Source organism: Fusarium vanettenii, assembly GCF_000151355.1.
Source record: "Fusarium vanettenii 77-13-4 chromosome 2 genomic scaffold NECHAsca_18_chr2_1_0, whole genome shotgun sequence".
Taxonomy (NCBI): Eukaryota; Fungi; Ascomycota; class Sordariomycetes; order Hypocreales; family Nectriaceae; genus Fusarium; species Fusarium vanettenii.
In genome coordinates this window covers 1362068-1378727 of record NW_003315867.1, presented here as the reverse complement: position 1 = coordinate 1378727, position 16660 = coordinate 1362068, and the positions used below count along the sequence as shown (strand labels likewise).

General features: G+C 52.8%; 7 protein-coding genes across 7 annotated transcripts; 3 read left to right on the top strand and 4 right to left on the bottom strand.

Annotated features, from left to right (window-relative positions):
* Positions 1-1944: 1944 nt before the first annotated feature.
* NECHADRAFT_76275 (mitochondrial 54S ribosomal protein YmL19) lies at positions 1945-2487 on the bottom strand (the record flags this gene model as incomplete). The annotated part of the gene is made up of 2 exons (XM_003045891.1): positions 1945-2277; positions 2353-2487. The coding sequence occupies 2 exons, from the start codon at positions 2485-2487 to the stop codon at positions 1945-1947; spliced, it is 468 nt and encodes a 155-aa protein (XP_003045937.1).
* A 279-nt stretch (positions 2488-2766) lies between these two features.
* NECHADRAFT_76274 (90S preribosome/SSU processome component KRR1) lies at positions 2767-3732 on the top strand (the record flags this gene model as incomplete). The annotated part of the gene is made up of 1 exon (XM_003046457.1): positions 2767-3732. One exon carries the CDS (start codon positions 2767-2769, stop codon positions 3730-3732), a length of 966 nt encoding a protein of 321 aa, XP_003046503.1.
* A 141-nt stretch (positions 3733-3873) lies between these two features.
* Positions 3874-5075, bottom strand: NECHADRAFT_58038 (uncharacterized protein; the record flags this gene model as incomplete). The annotated part of the gene is made up of 2 exons (XM_003045890.1): positions 3874-4961; positions 5014-5075. The coding sequence occupies 2 exons, from the start codon at positions 5073-5075 to the stop codon at positions 3929-3931; spliced, it is 1095 nt and encodes a 364-aa protein (XP_003045936.1). The 3' UTR covers positions 3874-3928.
* A 2048-nt stretch (positions 5076-7123) lies between these two features.
* On the top strand, positions 7124-8094 carry NECHADRAFT_76272 (uncharacterized protein; the record flags this gene model as incomplete). The annotated part of the gene is made up of 3 exons (XM_003046456.1): positions 7124-7153; positions 7377-7644; positions 7781-8094. The coding sequence occupies 3 exons, from the start codon at positions 7124-7126 to the stop codon at positions 8092-8094; spliced, it is 612 nt and encodes a 203-aa protein (XP_003046502.1).
* Positions 8095-8737: 643 nt separating this feature from the next.
* On the bottom strand, positions 8738-9566 carry NECHADRAFT_32994 (uncharacterized protein; the record flags this gene model as incomplete). Its single annotated transcript, XM_003045889.1, has 2 exons — positions 8738-9411; positions 9467-9566. The coding sequence occupies 2 exons, from the start codon at positions 9564-9566 to the stop codon at positions 8738-8740; spliced, it is 774 nt and encodes a 257-aa protein (XP_003045935.1).
* Positions 9567-10600: 1034 nt separating this feature from the next.
* Positions 10601-12968, top strand: NECHADRAFT_32564 (uncharacterized protein; the record flags this gene model as incomplete). The annotated part of the gene is made up of 3 exons (XM_003046455.1): positions 10601-11081; positions 11133-12181; positions 12231-12968. 3 exons carry the CDS (start codon positions 10601-10603, stop codon positions 12966-12968), a joined length of 2268 nt encoding a protein of 755 aa, XP_003046501.1.
* Positions 12969-13079: 111 nt separating this feature from the next.
* NECHADRAFT_66269 (uncharacterized protein) lies at positions 13080-16583 on the bottom strand (the record flags this gene model as incomplete). The annotated part of the gene is made up of 5 exons (XM_003045888.1): positions 13080-14605; positions 14655-15974; positions 16127-16242; positions 16269-16384; positions 16467-16583. The coding sequence occupies 5 exons, from the start codon at positions 16581-16583 to the stop codon at positions 13731-13733; spliced, it is 2544 nt and encodes an 847-aa protein (XP_003045934.1). The 3' UTR covers positions 13080-13730.
* Between the last annotated feature and the right edge of the window lie 77 nt (positions 16584-16660).

The following is a 16660-nucleotide window of genomic DNA, read 5'->3' as shown; positions in this document are numbered from 1 at the left end:
CAAATGGCCAATTTACTCTGGCAAGTATTGGGTACCCAGGCCTTGGTGAGGGCCTCGTCCTGCGGCCTTATTCGAGCTTGGGACATGGCCCTGGCGTATCACAAACCAGGGCTCCCGGTACAAAATTTTCGTCTGTAGGTATTTGATGCGTGAACGATGGAGGTTATCATGCAGTCATTCATCTCATTGAGTTTCAGAACAACTGCAGGGCCCTGGAAGATCTGACTGTTTCTTCATCATGCTCGTCTCGTATCGTTTAAGCCTACTGTTGGCTGTGCCGTAACACAATGGATCTCATGTAAGGGCGCACGATTACTGCAAAAAGAGACCAACGACCTCCGCTCTCTTACTCAGATCTGCGAATATGTCCGGCTAGCTTTGTCGGCTTGGCCGGTTCGGGTCGTCGCGGTATGTGGTCCTCGGCTTGTTTGTCATGAGAGAAGCGCCTTGGCATCACGTTTTCAAGGGGTTCAATAGTTAAGCACCTCTCCTGAAGATATATAAGTATCGAAATGAGACTCTCCTCGTCTCTCCTGCTCACAGCCTTTCCCCTGTCAGCAGATTACGCTGCGGGCCAAGCTTAAGCCACGGATCTGTTCCGAGCGTGTCAGAGTCAGCACAACATGAGACGGGGGCCGTGACAGCAGTCACCCGCTCACGGAAGCGAGAGAAGAAATTTTCTTTCAGGCCGTGAAGCTTGCGGTCCGTTCGCAGCAAGGCCGGCCCGCGGTGGCGGAGCTCTCGGGGCTGCCACCCGGCGTGAATGACACACAACGGCCGAAACCCCATTCACTTGAAAACCCTTCACTGTCATGACTGTTTCGAGGTGGGCGGTTAAAAAGAATGACGCCAACGCCCCCGCAGCTTATTGTGACTCTGTTCTTATCTTTCCAGTCGGCCTTCCTCCCTGTACATTGCACTGTAACCAGAACACGACTCCTTCGTGGGGGTTACACGTGGCAAGCAAACAATCAAAATGCAGGCTTTTTTCTTTGGTGGTGGCCAAAATGGAAGCCTTCTAGACTGGACCCATGGAACCACAAGGCTGTTCCAAGTCTCTCTACCAATATTCCCGGCCAGGGACTAGCTCCGGGGGTTGTGTGCCCAGCTGCCGATCCAAGTACCAGGTACCTTGCAAATTGATTTGGTTCCATCCATGGATTCATCGTTGCAATGAGGAGCGTCCGTCTCAACTCGCTCCATCTCTCTGCCTAGTGGGCCATTGTTCACTTGATGACCCTTGCTTCTATTTCAGTCAAGCTTTTTCTATTCTGGATCTGTGCCCAACATTTCTTTTTACACATGTTGGTGCCCCAAAGATGACCCGATATGGTAATGGCTATCGTAATCTGATCAGCACAGAGTTACCGAGCCCAAGGCACGAGATTCAGGAACCAGGCGATCCGATCCACAAGATCCATGAGCTCAGTGGATAAAGCCACAATTGAGGTTACTATTATACAGTATTTGATATGAACGTGGCTTCATCGTCATCCGGATACGAGTGCCTCTGCATGCCACGCGTATAGTGGACCAAGGGCACGTAATACGACGAAAGTTTCCAAACATCGGATTCACATGAACTCATCGATCGGCCGTAATCATGTGATATGACTTGATACTTATCGACCGAGACCGAATGTCGAATTCAATGGCATCAGAGTCTGCCCTCCCTCGTGATGCCAACATAGCTCTCGGTGCTACAGTCCGAATGTTCCTTGATATCAACAAAGCTCGGAACAACACCGATATGTAATAATCACCTTCGCTGATAACTCCAATCTCTTGAGAACTTATGATCAATGCAATCGTACAATTCATTTGTAGTTGGTGACCTCTCCCTATTCATAATATGTTGTACAGGTTCGATATCTGACCGGAGATCATTTATACACACCACATGCCTGTGGCTCTCATCATTCCTTCAATCCAACGAGTCATTCTTCAAGGCACGACATTAATGCCTATCGACTTTGCCTGGTAGATGATTGACCTGCAAAGTCCCTCCAAGGACAAGCCAGAGAGTCGTAGCTCGGTCTGCTTGATCTTGGCAATCTCGTAAACGTGCTTCAGGCTGATGCTTCCGACCGTTTCGTGGCCAGGGTTGCTGGCACCCTTTCGGCTACCCTTCTTGGTGGGTGCATCAGCGGCGTTGAGGAGCAACCACGATGTGTGCGGTGTTCGGACGTCAAAGGTGAATGATCGGTCGGGGCGGACGACGACTCGGCAGGGCATTGGTGTACCGGTGGTGATGTGCGCAGTTCGGGCGTTGAACTCCTGTATCACAGTAAGAAATTGACCTTCAATCTCATGTAATCAATGGCCTCCTGCGCCTCCTCGTGTGTTCCTGACCTTGCAAAAGTCCATCGACTTGACACCCTTGGAACCCAGCGCAGGACCGACGGGAGGACTAGGACTGGCCTGTCCGGCCCCCACGATCAGCTTGACAATCTGATCAACACCTCCGGCGGCTCGACCCTTGGACATGATGGCTGATGTATTGAATTCGGCGGGATCTTGCGACTCGACGTTTCGACGTTGATGGTGTTTTGCGAGCTGGAGAATTTCGAGAGTCGCCGGCTCAGCTAGCGTCCTGATTGGCTCACGGTAGGGGGGTCTTCCCATCCCCCACATGGAACCAAGTGGCCCCACTTGTCTCTGCGTCTCTTGCATCTGAGCAGCTCCAGAAAAAAAAACTTGGGAATCGCATCTTGGGAAACTCACCCATCTTTTCTTCAACCCCATTCTCGCAATTACACGGCCAACATGCCCTCTACTCACAAGAAGGAGAAGCCGTGGGATACGGACGACATTGACAAGTGGAAGGTCGATGTCTTCACCCCAAAGGACAATGCTGGAGGCACTTTTGCTGAAGAGTCTTCGTTTGCGACTCTCTTCCCCAAATACCGAGAAGTCTACCTGAAGGAGGCCTGGCCTCTCGTCACCAAGGCGCTCGAAAAGACTGGTATCGCCTGCACTCTGGATTTGGTCGAGGGTTCCATGACCGTCAAGACTACCCGAAAAACATTTGATCCCGCCGCCATCCTCAACGCACGCGACCTCATCAAGCTCCTTGCTCGAAGTGTCCCCGCGCCACAAGCCATCAAGATCCTCGACGATGGCGTCGCCTGCGATATCATCAAGATCCGCAGCCTCGTCCGGAATAAGGAGAGATTTGTCAAGCGACGACAAAGAATACTCGGACCCAACGGTTCGACCCTCAAGGCCCTCGAGCTGCTCACGGAGACATACATCCTGGTCCACGGTAACACGGTGTCTGCCATGGGCCCCTACAAGGGCTTGAAGGAGATGCGGAGAGTGGTGGAGGACTGCATGGCCAACATCCACCCTATCTACCACATCAAGGAGCTCATGATCAAGCGCGAGCTCGCAAAGGATCCCGAGCTGGCCAACGAGAGCTGGGACCGCTTCCTTCCCAACTTCAAGAAGAAGACGCTCAGCCGACGACGTGTGCCTCTCAAGGTCACCGACAAGACCAAGAAGACCTACACGCCGTTCCCCCCGGCCCCCGAGAAGAGCAAGGTCGATATGCAGATCGAGTCGGGCGAGTACTTCTTGGGCAAGCAGGGCAAGGAGCGCGCCGCGCAAGAGGAGCGCAAGGAGAAGCAGAAGCAGCGAAAGGAGGACAAGGCCAAGGAGCGCGAGGCCGAGTTTGTCCCACCGGAAGAGGGAGGCCGACCCAAGAAGAAGCGCAAGAAGTCGGACGAGTAAACAGGGGCACTTGGTTCTGCATGCTACGTGGGTGGGCAACTGGTGTGAGTTGCTGGCCCATCACACAGGGGCTCTCGAGGTGTATGATACCCTGAAAATGACTCGGCGTTTTTTCATGTCTCTAGGTAGTTAAGGATTCATAGTTGGGGAAAATGTGTATTCAGCTTCTTGTCATCTTTGTTCGATCATTCGTCCTTTACAGCTTTGAGGGTGACTCGCTCCCGGAATCCCATTCAATCACCAACTTGCCAAACTGCTTGCCTTGGTCCATATCCACAAACAATCCTTCGATACCTTCGAGGTTGTCCAACCCCTTGACTATCCGACTGACGATGGGGCGGATCTTCTTCTCTTCCACAAAGGCCATCATCTCACGGAACTCCTTTCGGGAGCCCATAGTCGATCCCTTGAGCTCAATGTTCTGCAGCACTGCCGACATGAGCCAGTCCATCTTGGGCGACACGGTCATGCCGTATTGGACAATGACTCCGCCGGCCTTGAGCAGTCGCACCGTCTTCGCCACGATATCACCGCCCGCCCCGTCGATGACAGCATCCAAGTATGGCCTGTCAGCGGGGAGGAGTGCCCGAAGCTGCTTGTCCCACCCCTCGTTCTTATAGTTGACTCCGCCGCGTGCTCCCATCTCCTTGGCCTTTGCAAGCTTGGCTTCATTGCCTGAGGTGACGTAAACGTTGCAGCCAAAGGCCGCAGCAAACTGGAGAACCACCAAAGCTACGCCGCCGCCAATTCCTGTGAGAAGAATGTTGGCGCCAGGGAATGCAGCGTTGCTCTTTGTGACGAGAGCCCTCCAACCCGTGAGGCCAACAACTGGCAGAGAGGCACCCTCGGCGGGGGTGAGATGTTCAGGCGCAAGCACGACCTCATTCTCGGGCACAGCGATATAGTCCTGTGCAGTACCGACGTCGGTGATTCTGGATCCACCAGTCACGGCGAACTTGCGACTGTCCTCGGGGCCAGCAGGGTCAGAGTCCCAACCACGCATGGGTGTGAGGATGACGGGTTTGTTGAGTAGCTCCTTGCGAGTAACATTGGGTCCAAGGGCCACAACAGTTCCATAGCCATCGGCCAGGAGTGGGTTGGTGAAGGAGATGGCAGGATAGAGATGACGTCGAATAAAGAGGTCGCGATGGTTGAGAGCTGCAGCTGATAGGCGAACTAGGACCTCATTTGCGCCTGGTGTTGGCTTGGGGACTTGTACAACTTGAATACTAAGGGTCAAGGTCAGCAAATGGATGATGACTTGATGAATTGGTCACTGACGGATAGTAGACCTTGCCAGGCTTGGCGCCTTCGATATGCTTAAGGGTGAGAGCTCGAGGCATTGTGATGTCACTGTAGATGTTGTGGCCTGCAATTGGAATTGGATATAGTGAGGGGTGGCAAGTTGAAGTTGTGTTTTAGAATGATATGATTCAGCTCAAATAGGGAGGCAAATATAGATATATAGATATATCTTTGGTGTCTTTACTAATCCAGTCAACTCGGTGAGGAGGAGACAGGATCAAGAGCCGACCAAGCGGCCCCGCTACCGCGCCGCGGACCGAACCTCGGCAGTGTCTTGCATCGATACCGGGCGAACTCCCCAGATGATGCACCTGTTTAACGACTAGTGGTGATCCTGCAGTAGTAGCTATGGTGAACCCATTATTAATACATCAAGGCATTTCCCTTCGTCCATGCTGAATATTCATAATAGTGTGTTTCTGCGCTCTTAAGCCAGAGTGTCATAAGCCATCGTGTTCACTATCACTTAACTTTTACTTTGCTGCAGCTGGGTAGTTAGTAAGACAAGGATATATCTACCTAGTAGATAATCTAGCATATCCTTATCGCGGTTTGTTCACTTAATTATACGTCTATGGACGATGTTCACTTGAACTTATAGTAATGCGGCTGAAGGTGCAAAGAATGGCCTTGGCTTGTCTTAATGACCCTGACTTTATGACAATTTTTATTGAAAAATACTAAAAAGGATACCCTAAGATAAAGTAATACTTAGATCTTTATCCTTTATTATCCTCCTCTTTTAGCTATCCTTAGGGACCTAATAGTTAACGGACGGACGGATAGAATGCCCATCTATCTATCTATCTATCTGTCTGTCTGTCTGTCCGTCTATCTACCTATCCGTCTGTCCATATGACCTATATTTATCTACCTGAAGAGACGGGTTCCCACCTCGTATGAGTTGGCAGCGGCTAGTTGAGCATGAATAACCAAGGATGATGAGACAGATAGGAAGAGGTGAAACTATGAAAATCAGGCAGCGAATGAGGACGGACATCGACTCTGTCGCAACTTGTTCGAGGTAATGAAAGGGACGAACGCAATGTGTGGCGAAAAGGACGACGACAACGTGTGGCTGAGAGGCGATGGACGAAAGTATCTGATGACAACCACGATGACGTCGAGGAGCAAGGGGTTGGAGAGTGTGTGAAAAAAATCTGGAAAAAAAAAAAGTCCCCTTGCTTGGGGAAATTATAGGGACGATCTGGGTTTGTGCAACGGTCTTGCAAAGGGAGGGACGCCACAACGTTCATAGTGCTTCAGGGGGGGTGCTGTGGTATGCATCCATCAGCTTGATACAGCGCGGTTCCATTGAGGGATGGGCTGGATTTGAAGTCTCCGATTGACTGGTAGAAAGCAGGGTTAAAGTGTTTGAGGATAGGTATCTAATTAGATAGAGGACAGATGTAACAGTGATATGATGCTCAAGTCGAAGATGGACGGACATTTCGTCATATTTCACAAATCCAAGTTGGTTAATCAACCGATCTTCGACCACCCTACCCATGCTTAACAGTTAACGGACAGACGGACAGACAGCATGCCCGTCTGTCTGTCCGTCCGTCTATCCATCCATCTGTCGGTCTGTCTGACACTGATCAAAGTCGAAGCTTATTCTTCCATGTCAGGCTCCCATATTCGAAAGACATCCATGTCTGTCGTTGGTGCTTTAGCCAGCTGGCAATTGGGCCTCTCCCCACTGAGACAATGGACCCCAGGCGGAGAGCGCGCTGTAACGGCACCTCGGCCCCTGTAGAGACGCACTAGCCCGCTGCGCGGGTGCCCTGCCTGCCTGCCTATGCCAGGTGAGTAGGTTGTCACCTGCCGGTGCTGCACAAGCCTGGAAGGCAGCCGCCGCCTACCAAAGGCAAAGGCTAGAGTTTAGGTAACCTTGTCCCGCCGCCAAACTCGCTCTGCCTGGATCCATCTTCAACCTTCAAACCCTCGACTCGACGAGCGCCCCCGATTCCCTCAACTTCCTATCCGCCCTCCCGACCTCCTCCGTCCGCCGTCGTCACCCGTCCTTCTCGATCGCATAGCCTGCTGCTCTGCTCTTCCGCCGCCATCGGCCTCGTCTTTCATCATGTCGAATAATCGCAACTACGATTTCCTGGTACGATACACCTCTACCTGTCCACGTTCCCTCACCCCCACCGCCCGCAAGCCCGCTCAACTACCCCCCTGCGTCCCTGGCATTTTGTCTCGAACCAACCCCCAGATTGGCCATGTGAATTTGCAGAGCGAAATGTTGCCCTTCGCGATCGCCGCTCAGTGCCCGCGATGGTGTTGAGAATCACTCCCGCTGACCATGTCCTGTCTCTTCCTCCACCGTATAGATCAAGCTGCTCCTGATAGGCGACTCCGGCGTCGGCAAGTCGTGCTGTCTGCTGCGCTTCAGCGAAGATTCCTTCACCCCGTCCTTTATCACCACTATCGGTATCGACTTCAAGATCAGGACCATTGAGCTCGATGGAAAGCGCGTCAAGCTGCAGATCTGGGATACCGCTGGCCAGGAGCGCTTCCGTACCATCACCACCGCCTACTACCGCGGTGCTATGGGCATCCTCCTGGTCTACGACGTCACCGATGAGCGCTCATTCAACAGTACGTCTCCGTGTCATCTTGTCCCGCCGAGTCCTGATGGTCCATCCCGCCATCTACCGTCGTTGCCGCCTCCTCGGCGCCGCCGGTCAAGCCATGGCACCCCAATCGATGCACCATGCTGACACTGACATTGCAGACATCCGTACCTGGTTCCAGAACGTCGAGCAACACGCCACCGAGGGCGTCAACAAGATTCTGATTGGAAACAAGTGCGACTGGGAGGAGAAACGCGTCGTCTCTACTGAGCAGGGCCAGGCCCTCGCCGACGAGCTCGGCATCCCCTTCCTCGAGGTCTCTGCCAAGAGCAACATCAACATCGACAAGGCTTTCTACAGCCTAGCCGCCGATATCAAGAAGCGACTCATCGACAACTCCAAGAACGACCAACCCTCGGCAAGCGGCGTCAATGTTGGCGACAAGAGCGAAGCCGGCGGCAGCAAGTGTTGCTGAACCACTGAATACCCCGAGGAGTCCGTATCTGTCTTTTCTCCGTCTGCCGTCCTTATTTATTAAACTTATAACTTTTGTTAACTTGGCACGCCGTGGAGCGGGTCGGTGTGCCTGTGCTGTGCTGCGATGCGATGCGATGCGAGTTGGAGAGTGAGTTCACCAAGAGAGTGGGAAGCGAACTTGGGCGTGGGAGGAAAGGCAACCGAAAGAGAGGAGGAACAGATGGATGATGGCTGGCTGGCTGGCTGGCTGTGAGCTGAGTTGAACAGGGCGGCAATTTCAGTCATCATGAAAGAGGAGATGCGACTACACTATGCGCGAGGTTTTGGTCATGTCCCATTCTCCCCCTGACCGACCTTCCACCCCATCTTAGAGAGCAAATCCGGTCTGGAGTTTCGGTTTTTTGATCTGGGTCTAATATACATTGCTTTCGTTACGTGTCTGGTCTGTTCGTGGTTGCGCTTGGATCGAGAGGCTGCTTTATCATTGTTCACGAGAGGCACTGCAGAGGGGACACAGTAGAGAAGCTGCATCGCGAGAGGCTGCTGGACAGATGGCCACAAAGTCGGATGGCATTGAGGGGAGTGATGTACCATGGCTGATTCATTTTTTGATACTGTATCCTTTCTATTATGTTCAATCGCTAAAACTCAATATATGATGCCGTCACTGTTGTTTTTCTGCCTTTGTCGTCCACAAGCTCCCGCTGGTTCCAGCTCCGAATAAACCGCCAGGCAACCTCGGAGTCTCTACAGAGAAGGACAAAGCGAGTGTTGAGTTTGAGGCGAAAGTTGATGTCTTCTAGGGCCACTCGCGTGCCGAACTTGTCAAGCAAGGCGTGGTCCTCGAGGGTGCGGGAGAGCGAGTAGACAGAGCTGACATTCCACGGATGGTTGCGCTCGGCACCGTCCATTCTGATTAACCTGTCGAGTCCCGTGCCCGATAGGAGCGGGTGCCGCAGCTGCAGCAGAACAGCGGCCGGCGGGAGTTTGTAGCCGGAGCGGCGGACGAGGAAGTCCATGAGGAGCTGCCACGGCCATTTGCCCTTGGAGCGGGACAGTTTGGAGGAGATGGTTCCCGGGTACGAACCCGGGACGAGGGAGAACTGCTCGAGCTCGGCCTCGAACTCTCCGTCGCCTCGCAGCTCGGGCGGGACCTCGCTGGTCCAGAGACCGGTGGTGCAGTGCAGCTTTATCCGGGCGAGACGGAGGAGACGGTCGAGCGTGGCCTGGTAAAGCTCGGCGGCGGAGCTCGATCCGAACGAGATGCGGTAGGTGCCGATGGGGTCGAGCGTCCACGGGTCACGCTCCTGGTGGACTGTTAATCTCAAAGTTAGCTTCTGGCGAATTGTGCTGGTTAAAAGGATACGCACCCTCCTTGATGAGGTTCCTCCAGCTGGCGAGATCCTTGCCGTTTAAACGCAAAAAGTCGTTCGAGACCAGCGACGTCGGCAGACCTTCGAGAACGAGCATGCGACCAGCCTGGTTGTTGCGCTTCCAAAACTCTTTCCTGGCCTCTTGATGGCTCGCCTCCTCAAGAGGATCAAGCCCGGGCCCGGGGGTCTCGGCGAGGTTCCTCCACTTTGAAAACTCGTCCTTGGGACTGAGCTCGACCTTTGGGATTCCGAGTTCATCCTCGGGTTCTCTGTCTTTGCTGCTGTCCGGGGCCTTCCTCCCGGGCACCATCCACCGGGGATCCTTGGGGTTGCGGACCGACGAGATGGACCTGGCGCCGAGGGCGGCCGCGCTGGGGAGCCATCGGGGACGGATCATCCGGGCGGAGGCGTGTAGACAAACATGGGATGCCCCTGGGGAAGAGGGATTGAGTGAGGTTGGAAGTGGAAGCTCGAATTGTTGGCAGGATTCGAGGTTTGGAAGGGTTGGACATGTTTTGCGCCGGGGCTCAAAAAGGTTTAGTGGACCGACCCTTGGAGGTGGGACGTATCATGGCAGGACTCATGATGAGAGAAGGATGGCTGTTGGTGACATCTTTGGTCTTCTTTACCGATTTATTGCACTGGGGATTAGAAATTACCACTGACACACCTGAATACATATAATACCTTTCATGGATTGGGAGAGTGGCCTCGATTGAAGCCCTGTTCTGCTTGATCTATCACAGGGGATGATAGTCTGCAAGGATGATCGTGAGATATGAGTCTCGTCTAAACCCCTCACTAAGCATCGGAAAATAGCTAAATAAAGGTCAAAATTTGATCAAGTATATCCAAAATATATCTTCATATTATTCTTATGTACTCTATGTTCCCTGGGACTTAGGAAAATATTTAGATCAAGATTGTCAAATCCTATATCATTTTTTTTCACGTCCATGGTCAGGCTCCCGCACTAGTTTGCAATTCTTGCCATTTGTGTGCATCAGAACTTTTACACTGATCAACTACAACCCAGGCCAGTAGGGACTGAATCAAGAATCGACTCTTCACCTCAACCCATTTGATTTTCCTTCTCTACTTTCCCTCTTCTGATAGGCTTCACTATTCATCATGCTCGCAAAGAGCATCGACGCCAAGGTGCGGCCTCTGGCCAACACCAGCCTCGAGAAGTCGAGCCTCATCGGCGCCGCACGCATCTACGTGAGCAAGGACACGATGCTCTCGCTCAACGGAAACCTCGAGAGCGGCAAGCACTGCATCGTCACGAGGCTTGAGAACCCCCGCGAGGCAAAGGAGGATGGTCCCCGGGAGGAGCTCAAGCGGGAGGCGTCGCTGTGGATTTTGCCTGAGAAGAACTTGAGCCCCAACGTCGTGATGATGACCAGGGCTTTCCAGGATGCGACGGGCTTCAAGATTGGCGACCCCGTGCGTATTGCCCTTGCGGGGACGACTCCTGATGCAGAGGAGATTGTTGTTCAGGATGCTACTGAGCAGACTGAGAAGACGGCCAACGATATTGCAAGTATGAAGAAGCATGAAAAGGAGGCCCGATACCCTCCTTCCTGGGAGGCATCTCTCGCTTGTGCTCTGGGTACGTTAACTATAAAACAGACCATAGAGCAGATACTAACGTGGTATTCAGCTCGTGCTGATCAAGTCTATCCCGGCATGGTCCTGGAAGCAATTCTTTCTAGCAAGTATCGACGAGCTTTCAAGGTCGTATCCGTCAACTCTCAAACCAACAGCCTGGCCCGTTTCAACAATGCCTCATCAGCCATCCGCATTTCCGACGGGGACGAGCCAGAAGCTCAAGTCAACGGCCAGACAGGTGGCGATCTGATCGTGACGGGAGTTCCTGGAATGGGAACCCAGGTCGAGGTCCTCAACACCTTCCTCGATGCCTTCACAAGACCATTCTACTTCAAGGGCGAGCAAAAGTCGTGTGGATTTGTTATCCACGGCGGTCAAGGTACAGGCAAGACCTTCTTCTTGGAACGCGTGGCGGCGACAAAATGGGGGAGGGTTCATTGGATCAAGCCATCCGAAAAGATTGCTGCCATCAGAGAGACGTTCAAGCTAGCCCAGAGCCAACAACCAAGCATGATCCTCATCGATGACTTTGAGGCTTTGATTAACAAGGATCGGTCTAATCGAGACACGGTTATTGATACCATCGCCGAGGAACTGGACCAACTCTCTGCAGTTGCATCATCAAGCACCGCCATGCCTCAGGTCGTGGTGGTCGCAACATGCACCGATTATCTTACAGACATCCCGGCCAAGCTCCAGAAGACCCGTCGTTTCAGTGGAAACGTCGCTCTGCCTATTCCCAGAACCTCTGAGCGTCTCGAGATCTTGAACTACTTCAACCCCCCTGTCAGACCCGAGGAGAAGCACAATCTCCTGTTGGAGTTGGCCCAACGAACTCATGCCTACAGCCCCCAGGACTTGGACAAGCTTGTTTCAAACGCTATACAAGGTGCTGCCCGTCGACTTCGAAAATCGGGCGCCGATCCCTCAGTCGAGCAGGAATATTTCCTCGAACAGGCGGATCTGGAGCAGGCAAGACAGGCGACTCGACCTACGGCTATGCGCGATATCAACCTCAACCCACCAACCATTCACTGGCAAGACGTTGGTGGTCAAGATATCCTGAAGAAGGCTCTGAACCGCATGATCAGATATACCAAAGTGAGATCTCCGTGAGCCCCTGAAAATACCACAACTGACGCTTGTTTAGCATCCCGAGCGTTCTCTCCGTCCTCCACCAAAGGGTCTCCTTCTATATGGTCCTCCAGGTTGTTCCAAGACGCTCTCAGCCCAAGCTGCCGCTACCGAGTCTGGCTTCAACTTTTTCGCCATCAAGGGTGCTGAACTCCTGAACATGTATGTCGGCGAGACTGAGCGTGCAGTTCGCACTCTGTTTGAACGTGCCCGCAACGCCTCTCCGTCCATAATCTTCTTTGACGAGATCGACTCCATCGGTGGTTCACGTACCGGTGGCTCAGGAACTCGCAGCACAGGCGGCGTCAACATCCTCACCACCCTCCTCACTGAGATGGATGGTTTCGAGGCTCTCTCGGGAGTTCTTGTGCTCGCAGCCACTAACCGTCCCGAGGCTATAGATCCTGCTCTGATGCGTCCCGGCCGTTTCGATCAGGTGCTCTACGTTGGACCTCCGGATGCATCTGCTCGTGAGGCCATCTTCAATGTTCACCTCCGAGGTCTACCCCTTGCCCCTGATGTCGACATCTCGGACCTCTCGGCTCGTTCAGAAGGTTACTCTGGCGCCGAGATCAAGTCCATCTGTGATGGAACGTACATGCTGGTGCAGGAACGGTTTGATGATGATGAGACGAACAAGCTCGAGCTGAGCATGTCGGACTTGGTGACGGTGCTAGAGAGAACGCCACGCAACATTACGAAGTTGATGATTGACGGGTATGAGACGTGGTCGAAGCAGTTCAAGAAGGTCTAAAAGTTTGAGTTATCTCACATATTTCCTTTATTAACGATACATAAAGATACCGTCCCGGGCTAGATAACGACATGCTGGTACAGAGTAGATGCTTAGATAGGGATGGATGGTAGGTCATAGATAAAAGTTTGATTTCATCTACGGGTCTTTGTTTTCATTCCATCATCACCAGAGACCTCGTCCTTTCCTTCAGACTTCGGCTCACCCTCTCGTTTTTCAGAGAGACCATCCATAGTCATATATGTTATGATACACAGCCAGCCACCTTTCCTCACATCGGCCGCTCGTCAACTGGCAGACCGCCGCTCATCTAGAGCCCCCTTCCCCTTCCTTTCGCGATCCTGCCAATCTCATCAACCGAAAGATCCCATTTCGTTTCCCTCCCACGCCATGCCATGCCATGCCATGCCGCCGCTTCTCGACGACTCTATCACCTAGAAGAAGGCCGAGTCTCGGCCCAGACGGAGAGCCCCATTAGACCAGACCAAGAATTGCCAGTCTCCCAGCACATCTCGGCAAGGAGCCGCTGGGAGACGAGAGCAAATCATACGAAACCGAGAGTATAGTGACGAGGAGCCACAAGGAGAATTCAAACACAACGCCAGTCTCCTCCGCATAGACCATCCCTTAACCAGCCATCCTTGCCAAATGTAATTTGTGAGGGAACGAGTCCTCCGAGCCCACGTCCCCCCCGTTCCCTGGTAAACCAAAACAGACCAAATACCCGTACGCCATCGCCGAAAGAAGGGCACAATGAATTTTTCACGAGTCCTCGTTAGATCCCGAGCCGCTGCCTGTCCGTAGAGCCGAGGACAAGCTGATGGCGATCTTCTTCGGGCCATTACCACTAGTAGGTCCGGCGTTGAAGCTCTTGCGTCTGCGGAGGACGCCGTGAGATGCTCCCGAGCCACTACCAACAGAACCACTGCTGTTGCGTCGCTTGTTGTGCAGAAGCTTCCCGAGCTCATCTTCGTCCTCGTCCTCTTCGCGTCGTCGCTTTTCTGAAAGTCGCTCCAGCGGTGGTATAACTCCGAGGCTCGAGTCGATTGGTGACCCCACGGCGTCCGATGCCACATCGCTTTGGCTCTCTGATGCTTGAGGATCAACATTTTCGTCCGTCTCTTCATCAGATGCGTAATCCACGAGAGGTTTCGATGCGGTAGACCCGTTAGTCGAAGGCGCCTTCTCCGGGTCCTTGTTCTGTGAATCCTCCTCTTCCTCGGGGTCCGATGTTGCCCAGTACTCCTCTTGCTCCTGCTCGACATTGATTTGTTCCATCAATCTCGTCGGCTGTGGTCTCCTGCCTATCTCATCCTCACCCTCTAGGAAGTAATCCATGTTTGATGTATATCCCTGAGTTTGATCATATCGAAGAATGATGTCTCGGAACGTGGGCATGGAGCTCAAACCTAGCAGTCGCTCCCGGTAGTTCACTACAAGGTGCTTGATCAAATCTTTAACGTTCTCCTTCTTAATGAACTCGAAGAACTCCAGCGACGCGGAACCCAGGAGGTTGTCCCTGGGCATTGTTTCGATAAGCACATCGAGAATTGGTCCCAGCACTTGCTTTTCCGTCAGCTGCTTGATGTAGAATTCGTCCTGGAGTCCAATCAAAGAGCGGAAGAATCGGATAGAAACTGCCATAGGTTAGCATAGATTGATAAACGGACAGTAGATATAGCGTACCCAGTCGCAAATACTTCTCGGGGCACTTGAGAAGTTGAGCAACTCGCTGAGCAATATTGTTCGACATGACAAAAAACTTGCAACGTAGATTGTGCTGTCGGATAAAGAAACACAGAATCTCTATCAGATACGTAAACATGGACGCTTGTTGTACGGGGAAGCTCATGTCTGTCCGCTTCTCCAGGTCGAGCAATGGCTTAAACAGCCTTGGCGCAGATCGTTCATAAAATCGGTGCAGGAAGATGTCTTGCTGAGGATCCAGGCTCCCTTGGGGGCGCGGTCTCCCACCAAAGTCGCCATTCGCCTTTGCAAAGCTCTCGGCGTTTGGCATTTGCGCAGGTCCGGGGTCCAGCAGCACTTTGAGAGCTTCTGATATTTGTGACTTGACACCAAGGTCAACTTCCACCAATAAAAGATCAATCAAAGAGTCCGTCAGGGGTGGCTGATTCTCGTGCATCTGTCGGTAGAGCGTCTGGCGTATCATCTGGGGGTCATGGTCGATTATGGAGATGAGAATATCTGTAGCGCCGACCCTCACTCCAACATCGTGGTGCCGCAGTCCAAAGTGGATGACCTGCAAAAGGCCGTGGGCGATAAAGTTGTTGTACAAGGTCTGGCGGGCCGGTGGCTGGATGTTCTTTGCTATAGCACAACACTGCTGAATAAACAGGACCGCCTCCTTCTTCCTCTTCTGATCGTTGTTTGCAGTACTGAAGATGCCAAACAGTTCATTGAGGAACGCTGCATTCGCTTGGAGATGTTGGACAATGTCGACCTGGTTGAAAAAGATGAGGGAATTGAGGACCGAAAAGGTAGGGTCGTCGAGTATGCGCGCAAGGACGACATCCTTGAGGTACTGTAGCCGATATGTCTGATGGATCTTCCGACGGGTCTGCTCATCCTCGATCCGCACCACTTCCTTGTAACGACCTTGATTTCCGAGCCAGTGACGATGATTAGCTTTGTGACTGGGGAAGTCTGGATCATACTCGAGGGCGCCGACGACTCCCAACACGCATTCGTCTGATACAGCATGCTCGATAATCGAAGTGTCGTTGAGGAGGATGACTGTCTTCATGATATTGCAGAGTCGGTGCAAGTCCTGGAGGCTCTCAAGATCTTCGGCCATCTCAACCATGGGGATGAGTTTGCCAATGTAATCCTCGGCCATGATGGCCTTTGCAAGCGCATCACGACCGTTAGCTGTCGTGCTCATCATCCGCATGGTTGACTCAATCTCGCCGAGATTTCCGAGTTCGGCAGTAGGCAGGTTGATCGTGGGCGGGACATCGATAGCGAGATCGTCGGAGAGGCCATCGTCTAGACATTTGGCATCAGCAAAGTAAACCTCCTCGGATGAGGAGTAGGGCTGCATACCGGCGCCAGCAAGGTTGTGAAAGGTTTGCTGGACGCTGCTCACGAATCGCCTAAGAAAGAGTCAGCGGTCGGACCTAATAGATGAGACACGGGACAAACCAGATCATGGAGCATCCTTCGGCTTCTTGAAAACTGAGAGCCATATCCACGCCATTGCTCGGCTCCTGCCATACGATGAGGGTATCTGCGAGTCAAGTCAGACATATGACGTCTCCAGCGCAAATCGAGTATCAAGACGTGCCTTGCTGCTTCTGAAAGCCATCTTCTTTCTGAATCTTGGTCTCTAATAGGAGGCGGTCGGGTTGGTCTTCGGATTCGACGATGACGCGCGGATCCTTGCGACCATCTTCGAGCTAGAGATCGCCTCAGTTAGCCACGCATCTCATGCGCAAGGAGATAAAAAAGGCCAGGGTGGATTAAAGGACAGCGACATACAGTCTCGAAGCTCGCGCTGCAGAAGCCGGTGCCTCGGTCGAACCAGTCATTGTTACGGAGCTCGTAGACCTTGACGCGCTTCTTATCGGTGGGCTGATGAGGCACGGGCTGTGCCATCATCAAAGAATCGGGCTCCCCCTCGGCAGTGAGGTTCGTGTACGCAGCCAGATCCGGGGCAAGTTCGAGATGCTGTT